The sequence below is a fragment of the Esox lucius genome, chromosome 9, assembly GCF_011004845.1.
Source record: "Esox lucius isolate fEsoLuc1 chromosome 9, fEsoLuc1.pri, whole genome shotgun sequence".
Lineage (NCBI taxonomy): Eukaryota > Metazoa > Chordata > Actinopteri > Esociformes > Esocidae > Esox > Esox lucius.
In genome coordinates this window covers 20,223,518-20,249,211 of record NC_047577.1, presented here as the reverse complement: position 1 = coordinate 20,249,211, position 25,694 = coordinate 20,223,518, and the positions used below count along the sequence as shown (strand labels likewise).

Genomic DNA, 25,694 nt, shown 5'->3' with positions numbered 1-25,694 from the left:
AGGGGAGAGAACACTGACCTCAGAAAGACTGCAAGAAAAATGAACCAGACCGATCCATGGGGGAAGTTGACTACTATTTGCTATTTAAATGTTCAACACTAAGTTCCATACTCATACTGTGCCTCTCAACAGTTTTCATCCCTTGTGGACCTCTCCATATTGTATCGTGTCATGACAAGAAATCAAGTTTTGACATAGTGTCATAATGTCATAGTCAAAAATAAAACCTACAAATTGTTTAAAATTACTTAAAATACAAAACAGAAAATATCAGATTGCCTATGTGTTCAACCCGTTTAATCAATACTTGGTAGAGGCAGCAATTTCTGCCAAGAGTGTATTGGGATAAGTCTCCAAAGCAACTTTTGCCCAACCTTATTTGCAAAATTGCTCAAGGTCCACCAAGTTGGACTTTTAGTAAACATACTTTTTCAACTTTTTCCACACTCTCAATTGGATTGTGGTTTGGCCTATAACAGAGCCACTCAAGGACATTCACAGACTTGTCCCAAATCTATTTCAGTGTTGTCTAAGCTATGTGCTTTGGGTCGTTGTTGTGCTGAAAGACAAATCTTTATCCCAGTCTGAGGTCCTGTGCTCTCTGGAACAGGTTTTCATCAAGGTCCTCTCTGTTTTGTTTCACACATCATTCCCTCAACCCTGACCAGTCTCACAGGCCCTGCTGCTGAGAGGCATCCCATGTTTCACGGTAGGAGTGGTGTTCGATAATGTACGCTGTTAGGCTTGTGAATAACACAGGGCCTAGCGTTGAAGCCAAAAATATCTATTTTGAGCTCATCAGACAATAGAATCTTCTTTCATTTTGTCTTAGTCTCCAACAACAGCTTTTTGCCAGTCACCCATGAAGGCCACTATTGTGAAAAACAGGTGTTATTGTTGTGGGGCTATTTTTATTTTCACATCGACATTATTAACTTTATGTTGATCAGTGGCAAAAGCTCCTAATAAATCTATTTTGATTTGACATCACACAATAAAATGTGGAAAAGTTCAAGAGGCAGTGGATACTTTTGAGAGTCGGTGTAGAAGTTTTTTACCCAGAAAAGGTTAAGTCAAAATGGCTGTGTGCGTGTATGTGCCCACTGACCTTGTGTACAAACTGCTCCACCCGCGTCTGCAGGCCCCACACCTCAAACTTGACAGTGACCAACTTGTAGGAGCACATGATTGGCTCCTGTGTGTCCCTCCAGCCCTCTTGCAGAATGCCTCGCGATGTCTTCTCTGACTTGAAGTACCGCAGGTCCTATTGGGGCAGACAAGTGAATACACGCAAACGCATTAATATCTTTCAGCAATTAATCCAAAACTCTGGGTCCTGAGAGAAATGTGTTATCGGCTTAAAAGTCAATGTCGAATACCATCCAATAGGAACCCCCCCCCCCTCCAGTGATTCTCTCCTAAATCGCCAAAGCTAAGGCAATCTATCATCCAATCTCTACTTACTGTAAGATAATAACAGTCTTTTTTATTAGACAGTCTCACCACACTGTGATAATAAACAGATGCTAATTACTAATGCTGAAAAGCAGATGACGGAGAGCTTTACCAGGGGCGGGGATTAAGGGGCTGCCAAATAATCTCTCCTTTCCCCTGAAGAGTGCATAAGCATGGCCTATTAGGACTTCCAGCCACATTATTTTAAACCAGTCACTTAATTACAAACTGCAGTGAGGCACTGAAGAGTGAATAAATAGAAAGTGTAACTTATCTAGTCATATCTGCTCAGAGCTGCACTTTCATATGGAATTTAACTAAAGTCAAACTTAATTAAATCAACAGACCCAGTAAAGTATTTTGGGATATTTAGATGATGGCATGGGGTCTATCCCATCAACATATTGCATTATTGACAGTCATGGTATAATGGAACATCCTTGTTTCCACATACTATGTCTTAATCATGTTGCAAGATCATGCTGTTAGTTTGTGCACATATGCATGCAAGCAGGGAAGAACAGACACCCACTCACCTCTGACTCCTTGTAGTATCTTTCAGGGATCTCGTCATAGGCGATATCGACATAACACACCTCCCTCTCCTGGTCTTTATTTTCACTGTCAGAGAAGATCTGAAAACAAACACAGACTGATTTGAAAACAACATCTACTGAGAATCAGGGTTGGGGTGAATTACATTTCAGTCAATGTACTCAAATTCCTTATGTTTTTCAATAAGGAAGTTATTGAATTGATTTTGTTAACATTGACCATACTACCATGGCTACATACAGAAAAGAAGACGTAAGACTGCTTCCCTGATAGCAGTGCCAAACAATGCATTTAAAGTGAAAAAAGAAAATCGATGTATCTATATGATTAAAAGCTGTTTTAATGTCCTATTAATTAAATCATATGCTTTTTGTAAAACAAATTAAAGACTAAACAAATATGGCTTAGTTGTATAATTACATTTAAATGTTGCCCAGATGTCCAATGAATGAAATAAAAATGCCACTTGTATCCATAACACATTTTTAATTAAGAGGCTTATTGTCCTCAAATGTTAATTGTCACTAAATTTGCACTAAATTGTTCAAGCCACTAGAAATGTGCATGCTGAGTATGTTTTGGTAATAGAAAGTAAAACTTTAATATACTGTAATTTTTTGTTTTAATGTTCTTGAAATGTTCTCAGGACTTCCAAAACAAGGTAAACTGGACTATCCAGTATAGTAAATACATATATGCATTATATATTATAAGCCCTGGGGTTCAACCGTGGTAATCAAATATGGCAGCTTTGCCCTCCTCGAAGTAGGGATTCCGGTCTAACGTTCCTGATTGAGGGATCAGCATGATAAAAAGGACAACAGCACTGAAAGTGTTTCAGGGAACACATCTCGACATTAACTGGCCCAAGCGTGATAGCGGCTGCTGCAATGAAGCAGGGACTTAACGCCTAATTGAATATCCTGTAACTAGGGAAAACATGTTGGTTAACTTTTTTTTTTAATTTAGTGGCCTAGAGTGGTCCAGCAAACTAAGCTGCTGCCTCTAGTTCACATGTACTGCTGCATCATGGGTAGGTTTCAATCAAACCTACTACTCTTTCACCACTTCATGTCAATTAAAGCATAAAATGCCTTATCTTACAGAAACAAAACAAATTGTTTATCATTTTGCAATCTTGTGGTAATATTCTGTGCAACCTTAGTGATTATGATGTCAACCTTTTTGCAACATCTGTGGAACGTTTTGGAAACCTTATATCAGCACAACCAGAATATATCTTTGGAGATGTTCCCATCAGACCTACAACATAATAAAACATTCTGTGAATCTTTAAAGATGAGAGGAAACCTGTCCTAGGAACATTCTGGTAACATCAGATGACTGTTTGAAAATGTTTACACAACCAATAGCGGTTAGCAGGGAGGTGTCATTGGGCGATACCACCAGAAGGGGGAGTTCTAAGATTGTTCTAATTGACTTCCACTGTACAGTATTCTCATTGGTATTATCTCCCAGACAGACAAACAGACAGACAGAGCTCACTGGCATAACATAGCCTCCAGGCAAACAGACAGAAGCATTAACCCCTCTCTGTTTTCATCTGTGGGGCTGGAACGTGTGTGCGCGCGTGTGTATGTGTGTGTGTGCGTGCGCATTTGTGTTTGTCTTGCTAGGCTACACTGAGAACTACTCCATTACATTAGCCCTAAGGCAAATAAGTGGGCGAACAGGACTGAGTGCAACATATCAGAGTGTGCTTCAACGTCTCTATTATGTCATGCCGACAGCGATGGGTGAAAACACTAACTGCAGCCAATGGATGAATACTGCATGCATGTCCATAAGGAGTGATGGGGGGAAGTCATAGTTCGGCCATTCGAAAGAGCATTTCAATATCCATGAAGACAACCGAAGAGGGATATGTAGGCTATGTCACGCTGGTAACTACAGTGGTGAGACCAAGTATTCGACACACTGCTGATTTTGCTGGTTTTCCTACTTACAAAGCATGTAGAGGTCTGTAATTTTTATCATAGGTACACTTCAACTGTGAGAGACATCCAAAAAACCACATTGTATGATTTTTAAATAATTAATTAGCATTTTATTGCATGACATAAGTATTTGATCACCTACCAACCAGTAGGAATTCCGGCTCTCACAGACCTGTTAGTTTTTCTTCAAGAATCCCTCCTGTTCTCCACTCATTACCTGTATTAACTGCACCTGTTTGAACTCATTACCTGTATAAAAGACACCTGTCCACACACTCAATCAAACAGACTCCAACCTCTCCACAATGGCCAAGACCAGAGAGCTGTGTAAGGACATCAGGGATAAAATTGTAGACCTGCACAAGGCTGGGATGGGCTACAGGACAATAGGCAAGCAGCTTGGTGAGAAGGCAACAACTGTTGGCGCAATTATTAGAAAATGGAAGAAGTTCAAGATGACGGTCAATCTCCCTTGGTCTGGGGCTCCATGCAAGATCTCACCTCGTGGGGCATCAATGATCATGAGGAAGGTGAAGGATCAGCCCAGAACTACACGGCAGGACCTGGTCAATGACCTGAAGAGAGCTGGGACCACAGTCTCAAAGAAAACCATTAGTAACACACTACGCCGTCATGGATTAAAATCCTGTAGCGTACGCAAGGTCCCCCTGCTCAAGCAAGCGCATGTCCAGGCCCGTCTGAAGTTTGCCAATGACCATCTGGATGATCCAGAGGAGGAATGGGAGAAGGTCATGTGGTCTGATGAAGCAAAAATAGAGCTTTTTGGTCTAAACTCCACTCGCTGTGTTTGGAGGAAGAAGAAGGATGAGTACCACCCCAAGAACACCATCCCAACTGTGAAGCATGGAGGTGGAAACATCATTCTTTGGGGATACTTTTCTGCAAAGGGGACAGGACGACTGCACTGTATTGAGGGGAGGATGGATGGGGGCCATGTATCGCAAGATCTTGACCAACAACCTCCTTCCCTCAGTAAGAGCATTGAAGATGGGTCGTGGCTGGGTCTTCCAGCATGACAACAACACGAAACACACAGCCAGGGCAACTAAGGAGTGGCTCCGTAAGAAGCATCTTAAAGTCCTGGAGTGGCCTAGCCAGTCTCCAGATCTGAACCCAATAGAAAATCTTTGGAGGGAGCTGAAAGTCTGTATTGCCCAGCGACAGCCCCGAAACCTGAAGGATCTGGAGAAGATCTGTATGGAGGAGTGGAGCAAAATCCCTGCTGCAGCATGTGCAAACCTGGTCAAGAACTACAGGAAACCTATGATCTCTGTAATTGCAAACAAAGGTTTCTGTACCAAATATTAAGTTCTGCTTTTCTGATGTATCAAATACTTGTCATGCAATAAAATGCAAATTCATTACTTAAAAATCATACAATGAGATTTTCTGGATTTTTGTTTTAGATTCCGTCACTCACAGTCGAAGAGTACCTATTAAAGAAATTACAGACTTCTACATGCTTTCTAAGTGGGAAAACCTGCAAAATTGGCAGTGGATCAAATACTTGTTCTCCCCACTGCATGTGTGGATGTTGCAGCTGTTGATAAAAATGCTTATTATTATTATGAAGAAAATTAGAAGAAACCATGGTTGGAATGGTGGTAACAAGGTTTCTGACAGTAGATTAATGTTACTTTACAAGTAAGCAAAAACCAAAAAAACCTGTGCTATATTATCATCAGAACAGCAAAGCACCAGAATAGCATTGTTTACCTAAGTGAAAGATGACATTAGAGAGCTCCAAATTTAGCTGTGTACTACATTTGATATTTGTTATTAAACCAACTCTTCTTATCCAAAGCGAATGAAAAACAGCATTCTCAAGAGCAACACTAAAGGATTCACTAAGATGTGACCTACTGTCCATTACTACTATCCAGTTACTTTACATTGCTGACAAAAATGTAATATTCACACAGAATCAGACGAGGTTGCCAGAGACAGCCAGTCACAGTCAGGAAGCCGTTGGTGGCATGGAGTGGTATAAGAGCTTTACTTGAGAATACTGATGACTTCCGGATGGAAAAGTTACGAGGTGATTAATGACGCTTTAACACCACTGCAAGCCTTTCTCCATCGCTCCCTTTCTCTCTCTCTCTCTCTCTCGCATGTCTCTATGATCAATACTGTCAGTCGTCTCCATGGTCCCCTCCGTACTGAGCTTGTGGACTTTGACAACACGCCGGTTACCCTCGGTGACCTGTAGCAGACCAGAGTGCTGCAGTGCTGTGCTGGTTCATCGCCAGGTGGGGTGAGCAAGACCAACATTCTCAGAGTCAGTGGACTCCATTTCAATCGCTTGTTTTTGTCTCTTATTTTCTCTCCTTTCGTCTATCTACTTAATCTTGGATTCCCTCAACGCTCGGTTTATCGGTTCCTCTGTTTCACACATCCCTCTATGTCAATTCTCTCTCTCAGGACCTTTCCTCCCTCCTCAGGGCCCTTCTGCCACAAGAAGTGTGAACGAGTTCCGCTGGCACATTGGGGCCGACATGTCCTCACAGAGGAGTACTTGATGGTACATTGGGGCTCACACGTCCTCATGGAAGAGTGCAGCTAAGGCACAGAGAGAAGAGCCAGTGAGGGAAACAGAGGAGAATGAGAGACAGAAAAATTGCAATAGGGAACAAAATGTACAGATTCATTTAGCAAGTAATTAATTTGCATTTTATTGCATGACATAAGTATTTGATCACCTACCAACCAGTAAGAATTCCAGCTCTCACAGACCTGTTAGTTTTTCTTTAAGAAGCCCTCCTGTTCTCCACTCATTACCTGTATTAACTGCACCTGTTTGAACTCGTTACCTGTATAAAAGACACCTGTCCACACACTCAATCAAACAGACTCCAACCTCTCCACAATGGCCAAGACCAGAGAGCTGTGTAAGGACATCAGGGATAAAATTGTAGACCTGCACAAGGCTGGTGATCTTCTCCTTCTCACATCCAATTTTATTTCATGCCTGACCATTGTTTCCGTCCCTTATAACTCCCCCAAGAAACCAACACTTGAGCCCACTGGCACAAAAACGTAAAGACAGTCAGGAGTACAAATTCTGTCTGAGTCCTCTTCTCCTCCCTTTATTTTCTGGGCATCTCAGACTCTGCATCCTGAATGGCTGGCCACTTAAACCGGTGACTTGGAGAACATCAGTGCCTGATCCAAAGGTTTTCATTAATGTTGTGCCCCAAAGCTCGATTCCAGGCTGTCTCATCTCTCAAATGAATTTAAAGCGTCACATGGTCTGCCCTGTCGTTGCTATGTCGATAATTGTCAACTACTTTTCTTCCTTCCCATTTGATACCAAGTTGGCAACACCTATTTTGGCATACCCAGAAGACATTAGTACGACCTTACGTCAGTCAGGAAGTCCGACCTCACTTGAGACAAGAAGTATGACCTTACTTGACACAGGAAATACGACCTTACTTGACACAGGAAATACAACCTTACTTGACACAGGAAATACAACCTTACTTGACACAGGAAATACAACCTTACTTGACACAGGAAATATGACCTTACTTGACACAGGAAATACGTCCTTACTTGACACAGGAAATACGTCCTTACTTGACACAGGAAATACGTCCTTACTTGACACAGGAAGCGTCACAGTTCCAAATCCAGTCACCTGACATCTTCAGTCTGGACTATTGCAACTTACTGTATGCTGGGCTTCCTGGTACTATTTAAACCCCCTTACCCAGAATGGCCATGGCCCGTCGGGTGTCCATCCTTACTAAGTTCCCCTGTGACACTCCAGTAGAAGCTGGAGAGTTCTGCCCCCTCTGGTCACTTGGACATCCTGACTCAGCTTTCAGTTAAAACTCTTCTCCGTTCTGCCTACCCCAAACAACCCCGCACCCCCCCCCCCCCCCCTTTACAAATTTCTTGGTTTATACAGAATATGGATAAGAGTGTCTGCTGAATACAGTAATTAAAGGTCATTCACAGACAACTCATATGCAGTCACGATTTGGCTCAGTAAAAGGGTGTGTATGAGTCACAGGACACACAGACACATACATACATACACATACACATATATACATACATACAATACAGGCCAAAAGTTTGGACACACCTTCTCATTCAATGTGTTTCCTTTATTTTCATGACTATTTACATTGTAGATTCTCACTGAAGGCATCAAAACTATGAATGAACACATGTGGAATTATGTACTTAACAAAAAAGTGTGAAATAACTGAAAACATGTCTTATGTTTTAGATTCCTCAAAGTAGCCACCCTTTGCTTTTTTGATATCGCTGCAAACCCTTGGTGTTCATAATTCCATGTGTTCATTCATAGTTTTAATGCATTCAGTGAGAATCTACAATGTAAATAGTCATGAACGCACTGAATGAGAAGGTGTGTCCAAACTTTTGGCCTGTACTGTACATATACATACACATATACAGGTGCTGGTCATAAAATTTCAATATCATCAAAAAGTTTATTTCAGTAATTCCATTCAAAAAGTGAAACTTGTATATTATATGCATTCATTACACACACTGATATATTTCAGATGTTTATTTATTTTAATTGTGATGATTACAACTGACAACTAATGAAAATCCCAAATTCAGTATCTCAGAAAAATTTAATATTACTTAAGACCAATACAAAAAAAAAGATTTTTAGAAATGATGGCCAACTGAAACGTATGAACAGGAAAAGTATGAGCATGTACAGCACTCAATACTTAGTTGGGGCTCCTTTTGCCTGAATTAATGCAGCAACGCGACATGGCATGGAGTCAGTCTGTGACACTGCTCAGGTGTTGAGAGCCCAGGTTGCTCTGATAGTGGCCTTCAGCTCTTCTGCATTGTTGGGTCTGGCGTATCGCATCTTCCTCTTCACAGTACCCCATAGATTTTCTATAGGGTTAAGGTCAGGCGAGTTTGCCGGCCAATTAAGAACATGGTCCTTAAACCAGGTACTGGTAGCTTTCGCACTGTGTGCAGGTGCCAAGTCCTGTTGGAAAATGAAATCTGCATCTCCATAAATTTGGTCAGCAGCAGAAAGCATGAAGTGCTCTAAAACTTCCTGGTAGATGGCTATGTTGACCTTGGGCCTCAGAAAACACAGTGGACCAACACCAGCAGATGACATGGCACCCCAAACCATCACTGACTGTGGAAACTTTACACTGGACTTCAAGCAACGTGGATTCTGTGCCTCTCCTCTCTTCCTCCAGACTCTGGGACCTTAATTTCCAAAAGAAATGCAAAATGTACTTTCATCAGAGAAAATAACTCAGCAGCAGTCCAGTCCTTTTTGTCTTTAGCCCAGGCGAGACGCTTCTGACGCTGTGTCTTGTTCAAGAGTGGCTTGACACAAGGAATGCGACAGCTGAAACCCATGTCTTGCATACGTCTGTGTGTGGTGGTTCTTGAAGCACTGACTCCAGCTGCAGTCCACTCTTTGTGAATCTCCCCCACCTTTTTCAATGGGTTTTGTTTCACAATCCTCTCAAGGGTGCGGTTATCCCTATTGCTTGTACACTTTTTTCTACCACATCTTTCCCTTCCCTTCGCCTCTCTATTAATGTGCTTGGACACAGAGCTCTGTGAACAGCCAGCCTCTTTAGCAATTACCTTTTGTGTCTTGCCTTCCTTGTGCAAGATGTCAATGGTCATCTTTTGGACAGCTGTCAAGTCAGCAGTCCTCCCCATGATTGTGTAGCCAACAGAACTAGACTGAGAGACCATTTAAAGGCCTTTGCAGGTGTTTTGAGTTGATTAGCTGATTAGAGTGTGGCACCAGGTGTCTTCAATATTGAACCTTTTCACAATATTCTAATTTTGGGGTTTTCATTAGTTGTTAGTTATAATAATCAAAATTAAAGTAAATAAACACTTGAAATATATCAGTCTGTGTGGAATGAATGTATGCATTATACAAGTTTCACTTTTTGAATGGAATTACTGAAATAAATCAACTTTTTGATGATATTCTAATTTTATGACCAGCACCTGTATACATACATATACATACACATAAATACAAAAGTGAGTACACCCCTCACATTTTTGCAAATATTTGATTATAACACTGAGGAAATGACAGTTTGCTACAATTTAAAGTAGTGAGTGTACAGCTTGTAAATTTGTTCAGTTTAAATTTGCTGTCCCCTCAAAGTAACTCAACACACAGCCATTAATGTCTATACCGCTGGCAACAAAAGTGAGTACACCCTTAAGTGAAAATGTCAGAATTGGGCCCAATTAGTCATTTTCCCTCCCCAGTGTCATGTGACTCATTAGTGTTACAAGGTCTCAGGTGTGAATGGGGAGCAGGTGTGTTATATTTGGTGTTATTGCTCTCACACTCCCTCATACTGGTCACTGGAAGTTCAACATGGCACCTCATGGCAAAGAACTATCTGAGGATCTGAAAAAAATAATTGTTGCTCTACATAAAGATGACCTAGGCTATAAGAATAGTCATGACCCAGAAACAGAGCTGCAGCACGGTGGCCAAGACCATACAGCGGTTTAACAGGACAGGTTCCACTCAGAACAGGCCTCGCCATGGTCGACCAAAGAAGTTGAGTGCACGTGCTCAGCATCATATCCAGAGGTTGTCTTTGGGAAATAGACGTATGAGAGCCGCCAGCATTGCTGCAGAGGTTGAAGGGGTGGGGGGGAGCCTGTCAGTGCTCAGACCATACACCGCACACTGCATCAAATTGGTCTGCATGGCTGTCGTCCCAGAAGGAAGCCTCTTTTAAAGACGATGCACAAGAAATTCCCAGACTGATTGGCATCCATAGTCTGTCTTTTCAGGGCCTGAGATAGGTCTTTTACGATCTTAGCATGGTGTGTAACCAGACAACCATATGCTTAAGACCAAACTAGATAACGTTTCTAAACGTTGTAGAAGGCTGGACCCCCCAAAGTTACTCTCTAATGATGTTCTAATAATTTCCACCTTTTTTGGTGCAATAAAATGTGAGCAATTTTCTATGATGGTAAAAGAATGGGTGAACATGTAATGCAGTTTAATTTCTCTTCCCATCACATATTTCAAAGTTAATTCTTGCACACACACAGATACATTGAAGCTTCAGGGTAGACCGTAGAGATCTGTTGTGCGATGAAATGCACTCTTGCATTTCTCTGCTCAAGATGCTATTGCAGATAATGTCAAGCTGTAAAAAATATTTTTTACATTCACAGTTCAATTTCATGACAGAAAAGGGTTTGAATGTCTGTTTGAATTTAAAGTGAGTGTTTAAATGTAAGTGTGGGGTGGGGTTGGGCTGAATATATGTGTGTGTATACAGTGAGGAGAACAAGTATTTGATACACTATTTTGATACATACAGACCTTCTCCAGATCCTTCAGGTTTCGGGGCTGTCGCTGGGCAATACGGACTTTCAGCTCCTTCCAAAGATTTTCTATTGGGTTTAGGTCTGGAGACTGGCTAGGCCACTCCAGGACTTTAAGATGCTTCTTACGGAGCCACTCCTTAGTTACCCTGGCTGTTTGTTTCGGGTCGTTGTCATGCTGGAAGACCCAGCCACGACCCATCTTCAATGCTCTTACTGAAGGAAGGAGGTTGTTGGCCAAGATCTCGCGATACATGGCCTCATCCATCCTCCCCTCAATAAGGTGCAGAAAAGCATCCCCAAAGAATGATGTTTCCACCTCCATGCTTCACGGTTGGGATGGTGTTCTTGGGGTTGTACTCATCCTTCTTCTTCCTCCAAACAAGGCGAGTGGAGTTTAGACCAAAAAGCTCTATTTTTGTCTCATCAGACAACATGACCTTCTCCCATTCCTCCTCTGGATCATCCAGATGGTCACTGGCAAACTTCAGACGGGCCTGGACATGCGCTGGCTTGAGCAGGGGGACCTTGCGTTCGCTGCAGGATTTTAATCCCTGACGGCGTAGTGTGTTACTAATGGTTTTCTTTGAGACCGTGGTTATTACAGGTAATGAGTGGAGAACAGGAGGGATTCTTGAAGAAAAACTAACAGGTCTGTGAGAACCGGAATTCTTACTGGTTGGTAGGTGATCAAATACTTATGTCATGCAACAAAATGCAAATTAATTATTTAAAAATCATACAATGTGGTTTTCTGGATGTCTCTCACAGTTGAAGTGTACCTATGATAAAAATTACAGATCTGTACATGCTTTGTAAGTAGGAAAACCTGCAAAATCGGCAGTGTATCAAATACTTGTTGTCCCCACTGTATATATATATATGTATAGATATACTGTGGACATAAAAAGTCTACACACCCCTGTTAAAATGCCAGGTTCTTATGATGTATAAGAATGAGACAAAGATAAATCATGTCAGAACTTTTTCCACCTTAAATGTGACCTATAACGTGAACACTTCAATTGAAAAACAAACTGAAATCTTTGAGGGGGAAACAATTTAAATAGAAAACAAAAAATAACCTGGTTGCATTTAAGCGTGCATTTAAGTGTGCACACCCTTAAATTAATACTTTGTTGAAGCACCTTTAGATTTTGTTAGGAGTCTATTAGCATGGCACACCTTGTAATGGCAATATTTGCCCACTCTTCTTTTTAAAAGAGCTCCAAATCTGTCAGACATCCCCTGTGCACATCCCTCTTCAGATCACCCCACAGATGTTCAATTGGATTCAGGTCTGAGCTCTGGCTGGGCCATTCCAAAATGTTAATCTTCTTCTGGTGAAGCCATGCTTTTGTGGATTTGGATGTGTGCTTTAGGTCGTTGTCGTGCTGAAAGGTGAACTTCATCTTTCTAACGGATGCCTGAAGATTTTGTACCAAAATTGCCTTGTATCTGGAACTGTTCATAATTCCCTCCACCCTGACTAAGGCCCCGGTTCCAGCTGAAGAAAAACAGCCCCAAAGCATGATGCTGGCACCACCATGCTTCACTGTAGATCAAAGATCTTAAAAAAAGCTTGTTTTTCAATTGAATTTTTCACATTATAGGTCACATTAAAAGTTATTATTTATCTTTATCTCTTTCTTTTACATCACAAAAACCTGGCATTCTAACAGGGGTGTGTAGACTTTTTATATCCACTGTACATAGGACAGGTCATCCCACAAACTTCAGCCTAAGAGCTTATGAAAGATGCTCATCAAAGTCTCTATGAAGCCTGTCTCAAGTAATCTACAAGCCTGTCGTCGCAATCAATGTCAAAGTACAAGATTCAATTGGCAGAAAGAGACTTCGGGAAGGGCTCAGTCAAAGCCCAGATCTCAAGCTTACTGAACTGCAATGGTGGGACTTGACACAGTTGAAGAAGCACTGTAAAGAAGATGGAAGACATGGAGAGACAGTTGAAAGAAACAGCTATTTATTTCAGAGGGCAACACCAGCTAATGAAGCTAGGGGTTTACTTAATTTTTCTGCACTATGCAATTGCATTTCCATTCATGAGGGAAAGATAAATGATTGCAAAGCACAATCTTGTCATCTGTTAAATGATGTTACCTTTATCAGACAATAATGTCAAAGTGAAAAAAAAACATGTGACAAAAATGACAACTTTCCAGAGGGTGCCCCAACAGTCTGTGTGACATGGTGATAACTAGATTATAACACTAGTCATATTGTAGTATGTATTTTACGTTTGTGTGTTATGACTATGTGTACATGCGTGTGTTTTGTGTTTGCATACTGAAACACCGCCCAAAGTGATTGTTGGCAAAAGAGTGCTGGGGTTGGATTAGATGTAATCTTATATATTCACTCTTTAATCTGATCTAGATCTCAACACCCTGTGGGCTCTGAAGTGCTAAAGATCCCAGTTTGAAGCCGTTTTGCTTCCTTCCCCATTGGCCATGATACCCCCTGATACTGAATCCGGGTGTGGTGGTGCCTCACCAGTGGGTAGGGCCTGAAAACACTGGCCAATCAGGAGACCAATCTCTACATGATTTAGAATTTCAGAGGTCACGGACGCTTTTACATTTACTCTGATACATCATCATCTCAATTTACATCCGCTGGGCTATAACAATGTTTGGACAGGAACGTATTAGTCAACAGTGCGCACACATACGCACACAGAAACAGAACGACAGATAACCCCCTTCACACACAGACACACACACAGTCCCTTCCTGAAATACTTCATACTCATACTCAGAACAGATCTATTATTCTATAGAGAACCAGTGAATAGTGAGAGAGAAAGCCAGAGTATAAATGAAATGGGCTGTTCAATTAGCAGAGCTGCTTTTGGCAGACACCAAGGGTCCATACAGCTCCCATTAGGATATTACTTCATCATACTGAAGGCCTCAGACACAAACAAACACACACAGGCTATACTCACGTCATCATTGCTGCCTTTGTTGTCCTCATACTTGGTCTCTATGTGAATGGAGAACTTTGGCAAGAAGGAACACTGCAAAATCGAAAAAGTGCAAACATGCATCTGTGAGATATTAGAAAATGGTGCACCAAAACACTTGTCAACTTATCTGCAGACTGTTTCGTCATAACAGCATCACTGCCTATATATAATAATATAAATATGTTCAGAGTTTGTTAAACAAATATACCAGCCACATAGAGAGCAATGAGTTTCTTCTTTTTGTGAATGTAATGAGATTCTTATTCCTGCGTCTGCGTGTCTGTGTTGTGAGTGGGTACACGCGTACCCTGTCCCATGACTCACAAACGCCCTTTTAACAAGCTGAAGCGGGCTCCGTAAGTCACTGCGATCTTCCTCCGGCCCACTCTCCTTTATCCTCTCGACACCTCTCTTTCTCTTTTTACAAAAACGAGACTGTATATAAAGCGTTGTGACTCATCGGTGGAATTTCTCGCCACAGCTCAAAAGGCTTTTGAAGTTTTCCACACGGAATGATTAACACGACGAACGAAAACAGGTTGCCTAAACAATCTTCGAAACTGCTGCTACCGTCACGTTTTGATAACACCATTCAGACTGGTCAGGTAGTTGGGAGCTCTCCGTAACAATGTACGTAAAATAATACATTACTGAGCCAGCGATTACCAATAACAGCTCATAGCAGTATCGAGTTATATACCGATACACCAGAAATGAAGTCACCCACAGCATTTGAGACGAAGTCGAAACTTGTAGTCGAGAAAGCTTTGACGTTAAGGCTTTGTCAGTTAGCAGATGGATGTCATTTGACACCTAAAAGGCCGTCGAATCCTCACAGTAGCAGTAAAAAAAAAATCCTGAGGGTTTTCAGGGAATGGATTTTTCTTTATCTCCCTGGAGCACATTCCTTGTCACTCCTCGCCATACATTTATCACCATGGAGAGAGCTGGAATTTGGAGATACGCGTACATTCTGGCGCCCACCCCCCACAACGCTGCTAAACCGTCTCTGCGAACATTCATAAATACTCGGCCTAAAGCCTGCACGGGGAAGCTTCATCCCAACTAAGCCGTTTACATAGACACAAACGCAAAAATAAATAAATACAATGACTATAAAACACGACAGGGAAAATATCCATACCCTCCGACCTGAACACACACGTGAAAAGAAAACTACTAACATGGAACTATAATGACGAGCGAAGGGAGAAGAAATAATTCGCTGGACAGATTTGGCCCCGATACCATATTTGCGGCACGTCCAGTGATTACACTTAGCGCGTAATCAAGCAGGGAGGCACCCTTAACAGGCGAGGAGAGATTGATAGAGGACATAGAGGAGATACTTACAGTGTACTCTGCAGGCAGGCCCGGGGGGACACATGGCGGAAGGGAGAGAGAAAAAGGCCGGTCGTGGATTACTCAACAAAGTGAAAACAGTCGTGGATTACTCAAAAATACAGAGTGAACACAGTCGTGGATTACTCAACAACACAGAATGAACACGTAACAAGAGCATGTACGGAGAACCGTTCCGATCGTTTGTCGGAAACCGACAGAGTCGCTCGTGAATGTCCACTTCAGTCTTCACACTTCGTTGCCTTAAAATTCTATACGGGATTCAACTAACCATCGAGTCTTATACCACCACTTTACAAGCTTATATTCAGTATACTGAGATTATGTTCAAACCAGATTATAGGAACAAGCCAACAGCATTTCTTTGTATTTTATCATGTTTATTTGATATTGTTTTAATCTTAGGGTATGGTGCTGGAGATATAGATCTGGCCGTTGAAAAGTAGTGTAATTGCCCTCTAAATGTTTTAATAACTTGTTGAAAACATTTTCTAAATGTTCTCTTTGGGATGAATGGTTCTTTAGTAAAACATAGATCCACCAGGCATGCTACAATGCAGTGTGTGTGTCTCTCCGTCTGTGTGTCTCCCTCTCTCTCTCTCAGTGTGTCGGTCTCTCTGTGTGTGTCTCTCTGTGTGTGTCTCTCTGTGTGGGTGTCCCTGTGCACGTTTGAGTGTCTCTCTGTGCACGTTTGAGTGTCTCTCTGTGCACGTTTGAGTGTCTCTCTGTGCACGTTTGAGTGTCTCTCGGTGCACGTTTGAGTGTCTCTCGGTGCACGTTTGAGTGTCTCTCTGTGCACGTTTGAGTGTCTCTCTGTGCACGTTTGAGTGTCTCTCGGTGCACGTTTGAGTGTCTCTCTGTGCGCCTCTGTGCACGCATGTGCGCCTCTGTGCATGTGTCGGTTTCCATCTGTGCCAGGCTCACCTGTAATGGTGTAAGGGTAGTAGTTCCAGGCCTTCTCTGTCACATAGAAGATTTTAGGCACCACAGCTCGAGCCCAGCTAGGCAACTTACTATAGGAGAGAGAGAGAGGTGAGAAATACTGAAACAAAGAGAAAAACAAGGAGGAGAGAGAGAAATACAAATGTAGACATATAAATATAGAGAGGAGTGGAGAGAGTTATGTTAGATCTTCTATCAACTGATCCCCATTTATAAAGCTTAAGCAGTTAGTCTTCAGTAGTTCTTTCTTTCTCACAATGATTGGACATGCATGAAAGCATTAGCAACTGAAGGCAGTTAAAACCGAAACGTCAAAAGAAGAGAAGGAACATGAAAAACGATACAAAGAGCAGCACTTATAAGATCTTCCATTAACCTCACAATTGTGGCTAATTGGGTTCTGGGTTATATTATGAGGCTGAGCGATTTGGATCTCAAACACACACTGTGTTGACAGTAAGATGACCTGAAGGGGAATTTACTCAGACTTCAGAGTGTGTGAGGAAAGGTGGGAAAAAACACACCCCACAGGAGTTTGTCAGGAACAAAAAACACAGATTTTGGTTAACATGCAGTCTAATTGTACTGTTTTGACTCATCGCTGTCTAATAACTGGTTTTTGTGACTGGCTCTATTTTGCATATGCTTCCTTTTTCCACGCCAACCCCACAGCTGGTGCGCGTGGCTTAAGAGCTCTATTTTCGTTTTCACCATAGCACCTGGTACAATTCCAAGTGGCAATGTCATTTACATTTGTTCGTTAATTTGTCGGTTATAAATTTGCTAACTCCTTCCAAACAGGCTTTTGGCATGGAGGTGAAATAGAACTGTAGATGTGTTGACTTGGTGACCCCAAGAAGAAAACAAGTGCTGTGACTCTCAAAGCGTTGCCCTTGGCTTCTTCTTCTCTTCCTGACCAATGTTTTTCACTGTGCTTGGTGTTAAGACGCCCTTACGTCCTCTACCAGGCAGATAGACAATGGTTGCATTAATTTGAGGTGACTATATACATTTTCAAATAACTGCCCTTTTTTCTAGCTTACAACTTCCTTTCCACAAAGTAAAAATTTAAAAAATGACCCTTAAGCCAAAATAATTGCCTAAACATTTGTGTCTGGGGGTGTTTATTTGCCTTTGATAATTACTAAAAATATTCACATCTACTCATACATTTATAAACAGCGACAGTGAGTGAGTGGTGACAGCTGAGCTACAAACCCCAAAGAAACATTGTGTGAATGTTGACAGGCCGACTATTTACAAGCCCCGCTTCCCAACATAAATGACTGACAATCCGCCTCCGTCCCTCCATCTGCTCAAAGAGTTGTCTTGTTCTTCTTTTAAACATTCTTTTAATGCCCGTCCACGCATTGGCACTCAATGGCACTTTACACTGTGCCCGCCAAGCCTCGTAGGAGGTAACAAGGTTTCACCATCCCACAATTTTCACACCTTACCCGTTCCTACAGTATTTAAAGAGCCTGGCAGAGATACTAGTCAGATGTGCACAAGTTTGTGTGAGTATGTTTTGGTTTAACAGATTGAATAAGGACCATAGGTCCTCACAAGGATAGTAAACATGAAAAAATAACAGCTCCTATTAGGACCTTTTGCTGATGCCCACGAGGACAAAGACAATTTCCGACTTAGGGGTTAGGTTTAGGGTCAAAGTTACAATTAGGACTAGTAGAATGTAAGATATTTTTCAGTTTAGGCAACTGGGATAGGTTAAGTTTAGACAAATATTTTAGGTAATTAAGGTTATGGTTAGGTTAACGTTGGGAGCATGGATGTTTTCGTTTTCTGGTCCCCACAAAGACACAAATACACAACAGTGTGCACGCGCACGCCTCTGCAAAGTAACTCCACCTCATTCTATTAGAAAAATCCCCCATCTGAGTGGATGCTTATTGAATACTGTTGAAAGAATGAATTCCTAATCAATGTTGAAGTTGACAGATGATTCAGATGATTCTTGGCAGAACAGAACCAGAACAATAATCTGGCGAATCATAACGGTGATGGATTGCTGGATACTGCAAAAATCACTTAACAGCTTAAATTTCCTTCTTGCTCTGGAATACCAGGCCCAATGTGGCCTGATGAAATATCTGCCATGCTGCGACAGGGGACATCTAACTGGGCCCCCAGTTAAATGCCGTTTATTACCCGTGGAATGTTCTCCTTTCTTTTCAGTTACCGTAATGGCAGGAGAACTAGAGAAACAGAAGTGGGGTTTCAGAGGATACAGTCTCCACTGCAGTCAAGGTAGGACACAGTGCGGCCAAGTTAACATATGGAGAAACGGCGGCAGACAGACACACGCACGCACGCACGCGTTAGGTTTAAGGATAAGGATTTGCTTTAGTGGGTATGGTTTAGTTAAGGTTAGGATTTTCTTTTCACACAAGAATTGAGATTCCTAAAACTGGTGTGTGTGTTTGTGTGTGAGAAGGAGAGGGGACTTGAAGAATGACTGTTAAAAGAGTATCTGTTCTAAGTGTGTTCACAAGCAATCCACTCTTACAGTGATGAATAGTGGCAGCTTTCCAAATGGGTTCCGGGTAATGACTGGTTCTAGAATTGTAATACTGTGCTATAACAGGTATCCAAAAAGAGAACCAGACATCTGCATTGATTTCAAATTGCACTGCTTCCTCTCCGCTCCCGTTGTTGTGGGGTGGAAAATCGGAATGTGTCGTCCGATTCCCATCGTGGCAGGCCATTCTGCGACATACCTGTTGTTTTACAGAGCTTGAACCTTTCTGAACATATGGCTCCATCTGGCATATAAAACACTCTCCCTCCCTATGTTTCTCCCTATCTCTCGTCCCCCCCCCCCCCCCGTTCAGTGGCAGACACTGCTGACACAGCAGCCCCAACCCCCCCAGGCGTCTCGATCGCTGACACAGGTAATTGTGATGAAATTAATGGCCCCGCCTCCTCTGCCCCCTCCCCCTCTCTCTTTCTGGCACTCTCTCTGTCTGTCTCTCACCTTCTCCCTTGCTCTCTCTCGCTGTATATCTTGTCGACTTGGGAACTCTCTGTCCTTGGATAATCAGCGATGGGATGGGAGGTCAAACACGCACAGGCACAGAGTGAAGAGCCATGCGGGGGCTAAACCTTAACCGCACTAAACCTTTACATAGTGGACTAAACATTAACATACTGCACTGAACCTTAACATACTGCACTGAACCTTAACACAGTGGACTAAACCATAACATACTGCATTAAAACTTAACACAGTGGACTAAACCATAACATACTGCACTAAAACTTAACACAGTGGACTAAACCATAACATACTGCACTAAAACTTAACACAGTGGACTAAACCATAACATACTGCACTAAAACTTAACACAGTGGACTAAACCAAAACATACTGCACTAAAACTTAACACAGTGGACTAAACCTTAACATAATGCACTGAACCTTAAAAGCCGCTACTGAAAGTGGCACGGTTTAAGTTACATCCTGAGATTAGATTTTTTCTCTCAAAAGCATTGGCTGCAGATTTCTGTTTCCTGTGCCCTTCAGAGAATAAGAATATTTTTCCACTAAAGATTCAAAAGCTCGTGTGCATGTATTTATTTGCCAGGCCCTCTTTATGTTGTTGGCTAGTTGCAGCTAATTCCCGGCAACTTCTATCTGCTGTTGAATCCCCCCCCTTCTTTTAAGGTTCACGCACCCTGACATTTTTGGATCTCTGCATCATATTTCCGCACGTCAGCAGACAGCCAAAATAAAAACTCTGCAGCAATTCCCATAATTCAACATTCCATCAAATAGTTTGTAAGCTAAGTTTTGATTGGCACTGGGCCTGTAGGTCGCCACGTCATAGATGACTGTCAGAGTTCCACAGTGGGGTTTGTTCAGCGCGGCCTGCTACCCTGAATAGACATTCCCAATCCGATGTCTTCACCCACCCGGGGCCCTGGATGAGCACAACCCAAGCTGACACCAACAAGCACTGCATTGTTTTTGCTTTAAGGCTTCATAGCGTTTCCTCCCCAACAAACACACTAATGCCAGAATTAACATTATCCTACTGCTTAGACGGGCTACTGATGTATGTTGTGGACGGAGTCACAGAAACCTACTTGAAGAATGACCTGCCTATCTTCTTAGGCTATATGTTATGGTTGTTTTTTTTGAATTGTTGAAACTGCTGCAGGGTTTTCATTTCAGACCTTTAATGATATTCAGAAAAAGAACAGAGACGTGGGCTACACTCCCAGGTCGATCAATTCAAAGCAGCCTGGGAAACGTGAAGGGAGGAGCTTTTGCCACTACGGTATGGAGAGAATACATATTCTGGATCTTTAGTAAGACGGAGGAGTGACATAAAATCTTTATGACACGGAGGAGTGACCTCACGGCCACTCGGTAAAACCGCACTTCTGCTCGTCATTTCGAGGCATACATGACATCAGCGCTGGGGTTTTCTCACCTGTTGAGGTAGACGCGTTTCTCTGTGAACTGGCCTTGACCGTGGGTGGGGTCCTCGAACGGTTCATTCTGGACCACCTCCACCCCCTCGCCACGGTCGCTCTGCTCATGGCTGTGCTTGCTTATCATGTACAGCTGACCGATCCTGTACTGGAGAGACAAGACCATGCAGGGGGTAAGGGGGTGACCGTAACAAGACCACGTTCAGTTACAACAGATGAATTAGTTCCTGCTGACTGAGCCTGTGCTGTAAGAAACTGATGGGTGAGACCGGACTGGGGTGGTCACAGGAATTACTGCGACAGGAACAAGGTTACCTTAACACATATCATCAGGAGTTAATCTGCTGTCAGGAGAACCCAGCCATAATCAACAACTATGTAGCCATCTACACCTGGTCAACATTACTGGTTTTCTAGAGGCAAACTAGAAAACCAGTGAAGTAATTTCATTTCAACATTTCAGGGTCATTGTTGTGGGTTCCTGCCATTTCCTGTGAAGACCAGGGTGAAGACTGGCAGAATGGGGGGGGGGACACCAGTGAAGTGCTTGTGACTTCCTGATAATCTAATGAGGCTTTAATAATTTAAGGTGGGCTCAGACAGTGACTTTGATTAAGCTGCTGGCCCAGAGAGAGAAAGAGACATGGGGGAAGGAGAGAGAGATGGAGGGATGGAACACAGAGAAAGGAGGGTGAATGAGATAGAAATAGACAAAAAAAAAGGTAGGTAGGTAAACCAGGAAGACCTAGGGAAACAGACCAAGACATTGTGAGCGACAGAGAAAGTAATACAGAGCTAGTGTGAGAGAAAGAGAGGAAACAAAAAAAAATCTGGATATGCCTTAAATAGAAGATAGATAAGAAACTACAAAGAGCGAGGCAGAAGCGAGGGAGCGATACCACAAAAAGAGAGCTAGGTTGTGAACACGCCGCGACAACGCCAAATGATGCTAATCCTCCCCTGCTTAGTCACCCAGCATCCCTCGCTCCACTCGTCCTCCACTCATGACCCGCCCAGCAGTGGCTGAATCAAGCTTAGGAGAGGAAGACAGGAGAAGCACGCGGGGAGGGGGGAGGTTCGGGACGTCCGCCGAAGAGGGGACGATGGAGCCTTCAAACTTTTCCATTACCCCCCGTTACATGACTTCAGGGGTAGCCTCGGGGGACTGACCCCGTGTCGACCCCTGCGAGGCGGCATCAAGTGTTGCTGAGGTTCTGTAGCCCCCCCCCCCCCCGACCTTGTCCACGGTTGGCTGGTTCCGTCTAAGAACCTTACGAAAGAGTGAAACCGCTGTGGAAGGACTCACTTCCCCCCACAAGCCTGAGACCAAGGTCTTCCAGGTCTACGGTGGGAGGGCTCGTGTCGGAAATGAAGGCCTCAGCACAAACAACGCCCACAGGAAGAGCAGCACATTCCACAGCAGCACACTGCAGTAAATCGCCTGGCGGGACGCAATCAATTATTAGCACTGGGTACAGTGTGCGGAGGCGGGGCCAGACTCGTTCTTGGCAAGGTAAGGCGGACACTGCGACGCCCAAAAACCCACGGCTCGGAGTGTCCCGACAGGGGGCCGTCACCTCCCGGAGGGAAGCTGCCTGAGTGTCCCTTGTCGTACGTGTGGGCAACTGACCGGGCAGGAGTCAGAGCTGTACTTGACTGTTTGTGATAATAAGCCTTTGATCAACTGTGTACGCATGTTCACCAAATGGATGCTAAGTAAGTAACATTGGAGCTGGACCAGTGCATAAGCCAGGAGGGGTCCATCTGTTACTGTACTGTAGGGCAGGTTAATGAATAAACACTCCTATTTTAACTCAGTAAATAAGGCCTTTATTGTATTCATACTAACTGGAAATGTAGTTCAGGTATGCAGTGATATGCAAATTTAAAGGTACGGTATTCTCACAAAAGTGAGTACACCCCTCACATTTTTGTAAATACTTGAGTAGATCTATTCATGTGACAACATATGGTCTTGGCCACCGTGCTGCAGCTCTGTTTCAGGGTCTTGGCAATCTTCTTATAGCCTAGGTCATCTTTATGTAGAGCAACAATTCTTTGTTTCAGATCCTCAGATAGTTCTTTGCCATGAGGTGCCATGTTGAACTTCCAGTGACCAGTATGAGGGAGTGTGAGAGCAATAACACCAAATATAACACACCTGCTCCCCATTCACACCTGAGACCTTGTAACACTAACGAGTCACATGACACTGGGGAGGGAAAATGGCTAATTGGGCCCAATTTGGACATTTTCACTTTGTACTCACTTTTGTTGCCAGCGGTTTAGACATTAATGGCTGTGTGCTGTTTTATTTTGAGGGGACAGCAAATTTAAACTGTTATACAAGCTGTACACACACTACTACACATTGTAGCAAAGTGTCATTCCTTCAGTGTTGTCACATGAACAGATATAATCAAATATATCTGTTCATATATATATACACAGTATCTCACTTTTGCGAGATACTGTATATCTACAATGCATCCCTGGAGGTAGTTGCAACTCAACACTGTGCAGTTAACGCAATTATCAGTCTACAATATATAAGCCCTCCTCTCTCTTTTGTCTCTGTTCTCTCTCCCACTCCCCTTCTCGTTCACTCTCTCTCATTAATACAAATCTACCTCTCATTGAAGTCCCTCTCTTGAAAGCAGAGGGAACGTTGGCGCTGCTAAAAAAAGAAACAATCACAGGTTAAAGTGTCGATAAATAATGCATGCGCTCGCTCGCTCCTCGCCAGCCGCCGCCGAGAAGCGCAGCGACAGGGAGCGAGTGGGCGGGGGACTGGAGCGACCGGCTATGGCTGAACCAGAAAGCGGTCGGAAGAGTTGCAAAAGAGGGAAAACTGGGCCTCAAAGCTCATTTGACATGTAAATATAGAAACGAGTGAATCTGCAGGACCTTGCATCAGCCCAACAAAGCCATTGTGCTCATTTGAATTGGCAATAAGGCGCAGGGCGGTGGGTCCGGTTCTGAACCCGGGGGAGTGTTCATTGTTAGCGCTGTAACAGAATAGATGTGAAGGTATCAGATGCGTTTTTCGGGAAAGATTGACGGGACTTTTCGGGACTTTTCATTTGCAGGCTTTTCGGGAAAGATTGATGGGACGAATGGCACCCGGGGTCTAAATTAAATACATTACCCCATTTACCCTATGTGTCCTGGTAAAGTTGTGCACTATTTAGGTAATAAGATGTGATAGAGTTTTTGAAGCAGCCCCAGTGTCTTTTGCATGAGTACAGTCTGGGGAGAAGGAGCTGGTGTACATTTATCAAACCTTCGAAAGGCAAAAGAGGCCCGACCGACAACCCTGCCCAGGCTGCCCTGTTTATGAAATTTGCCTGATTATAATGCAACAGAGCACTGGCCCCATTAGTCTGACTGTCACTGAACAACAGCTTTATCGATACGCCAGCAGATTACAACTCTGCACCCCGGGCAACACCATAAATGTAAAAAACAAAAAAACGTCCTGCTGGATAATATCTCCGGGCCTGGATCAGCAATAGATAGGGATAGGTTGGGTTATGTTTAGGAGGTATTCTGGGCAGGAAAACTCTAGAACAAAGCTACGGAAAGTGACGTTAGCTGGGCTAACGGCTAGCCGGGGGTTTTCTGTATCACCACATTCAAGAAAAAGACTGCAGTCTGTTGCCTGGCCAAGATCTGAGACACATAACCATTGCTGGAGAGATGATGGGAACACAAAACCCTGGCATTAAAGCCTCAGCGGTTGATGGCGGCCAGTGTCAGAATTCCCCTGGTGTTTATGGACGGCTGATAGAATGGTGAGGAGGGGTGAAAGGAGGAGGGAGGCGATTTACAGGGACCCTGGGGGGAGACAACAAGGTGCGTAATTCACCATGCAAGCCATCTCCCAGCCCCCCCCCCCAACCCAACACACACACACTTAAATCTAACAGAACATTGCAGTTACAGTGGGAAGAACAAGTATTTCATACACTGCTGATTTTGCAGGTTTTCCCACTTACAAAGCATGTAGAGGTCTGACATTTTTATCATAGATACATTTCAGCTGTGAGAGACGGAATCTAAAACAAAAATCCAGAAAATTGCATTGTATGATTTTTAAAATGTTATTTGAACTACTTACTGAAAATCAACCATCAACAACAGACTGTCAGATTCCCACACATGCGCCGTACCTGCACGATGTGCGGCTGCTGAGGGCTGGGGGGCAGTGGATCAAACCATTGCGAGGCAAAGGTCGGGGGTGTCGCAATATGAAACTTAAACGAGATATTAAGTGTCTATAATCAGCAATAGTGCTTTCATTGCGTCTTTCTTACTAATATTGAAATGACAGTTTACATTTACATATTGCGGGGACAAATCATAGTTTTCCCCATGATGGGGGGGGGTCATGTCCCCCCCCGTCCCCTCCGGGACTTCTGCCCATGGTCGAGGCGAGTAGAGTTGAGCATGCAGTGGAAAAGCACCATTAGTGACAGAGGACAAAAAGGAGGGAGAGAGAAGTGGAGGACTTCTCCACACGGTATTCAACAGGACATTTAATTGGACGTGGACAGCCAGAGACACATTTCCGGTGTCTAAACAGTTCAATGAAAGAAATTCAA

The 25,694-nt window shown here is 43.2% G+C and overlaps 1 protein-coding gene across 6 annotated transcripts in view; it reads right to left on the bottom strand.

Moving 5' to 3' along the window:
* Window positions 1-25,694, bottom strand: part of pitpnc1a (phosphatidylinositol transfer protein cytoplasmic 1a) — a 74,996-nt gene that overhangs the window by 6,120 nt on the left and 43,182 nt on the right. For all 6 annotated transcript variants that reach the window (XM_010889345.4, XM_010889341.4, XM_010889340.3 and 3 more), the window contains 6 exons: window positions 21,090-21,238; window positions 16,615-16,703; window positions 15,682-15,689; window positions 14,308-14,379; window positions 1,992-2,090; window positions 1,109-1,264 (listed from right to left, as the gene is read on the bottom strand). In XM_010889345.4, coding sequence (XP_010887647.2) covers window positions 1,109-1,264; window positions 1,992-2,090; window positions 14,308-14,379; window positions 15,682-15,689; window positions 16,615-16,703; window positions 21,090-21,238 — 573 coding nt within the window. The remainder of the gene's footprint in view (window positions 1-1,108; window positions 1,265-1,991; window positions 2,091-14,307; window positions 14,380-15,681; window positions 15,690-16,614; window positions 16,704-21,089; window positions 21,239-25,694) is intronic.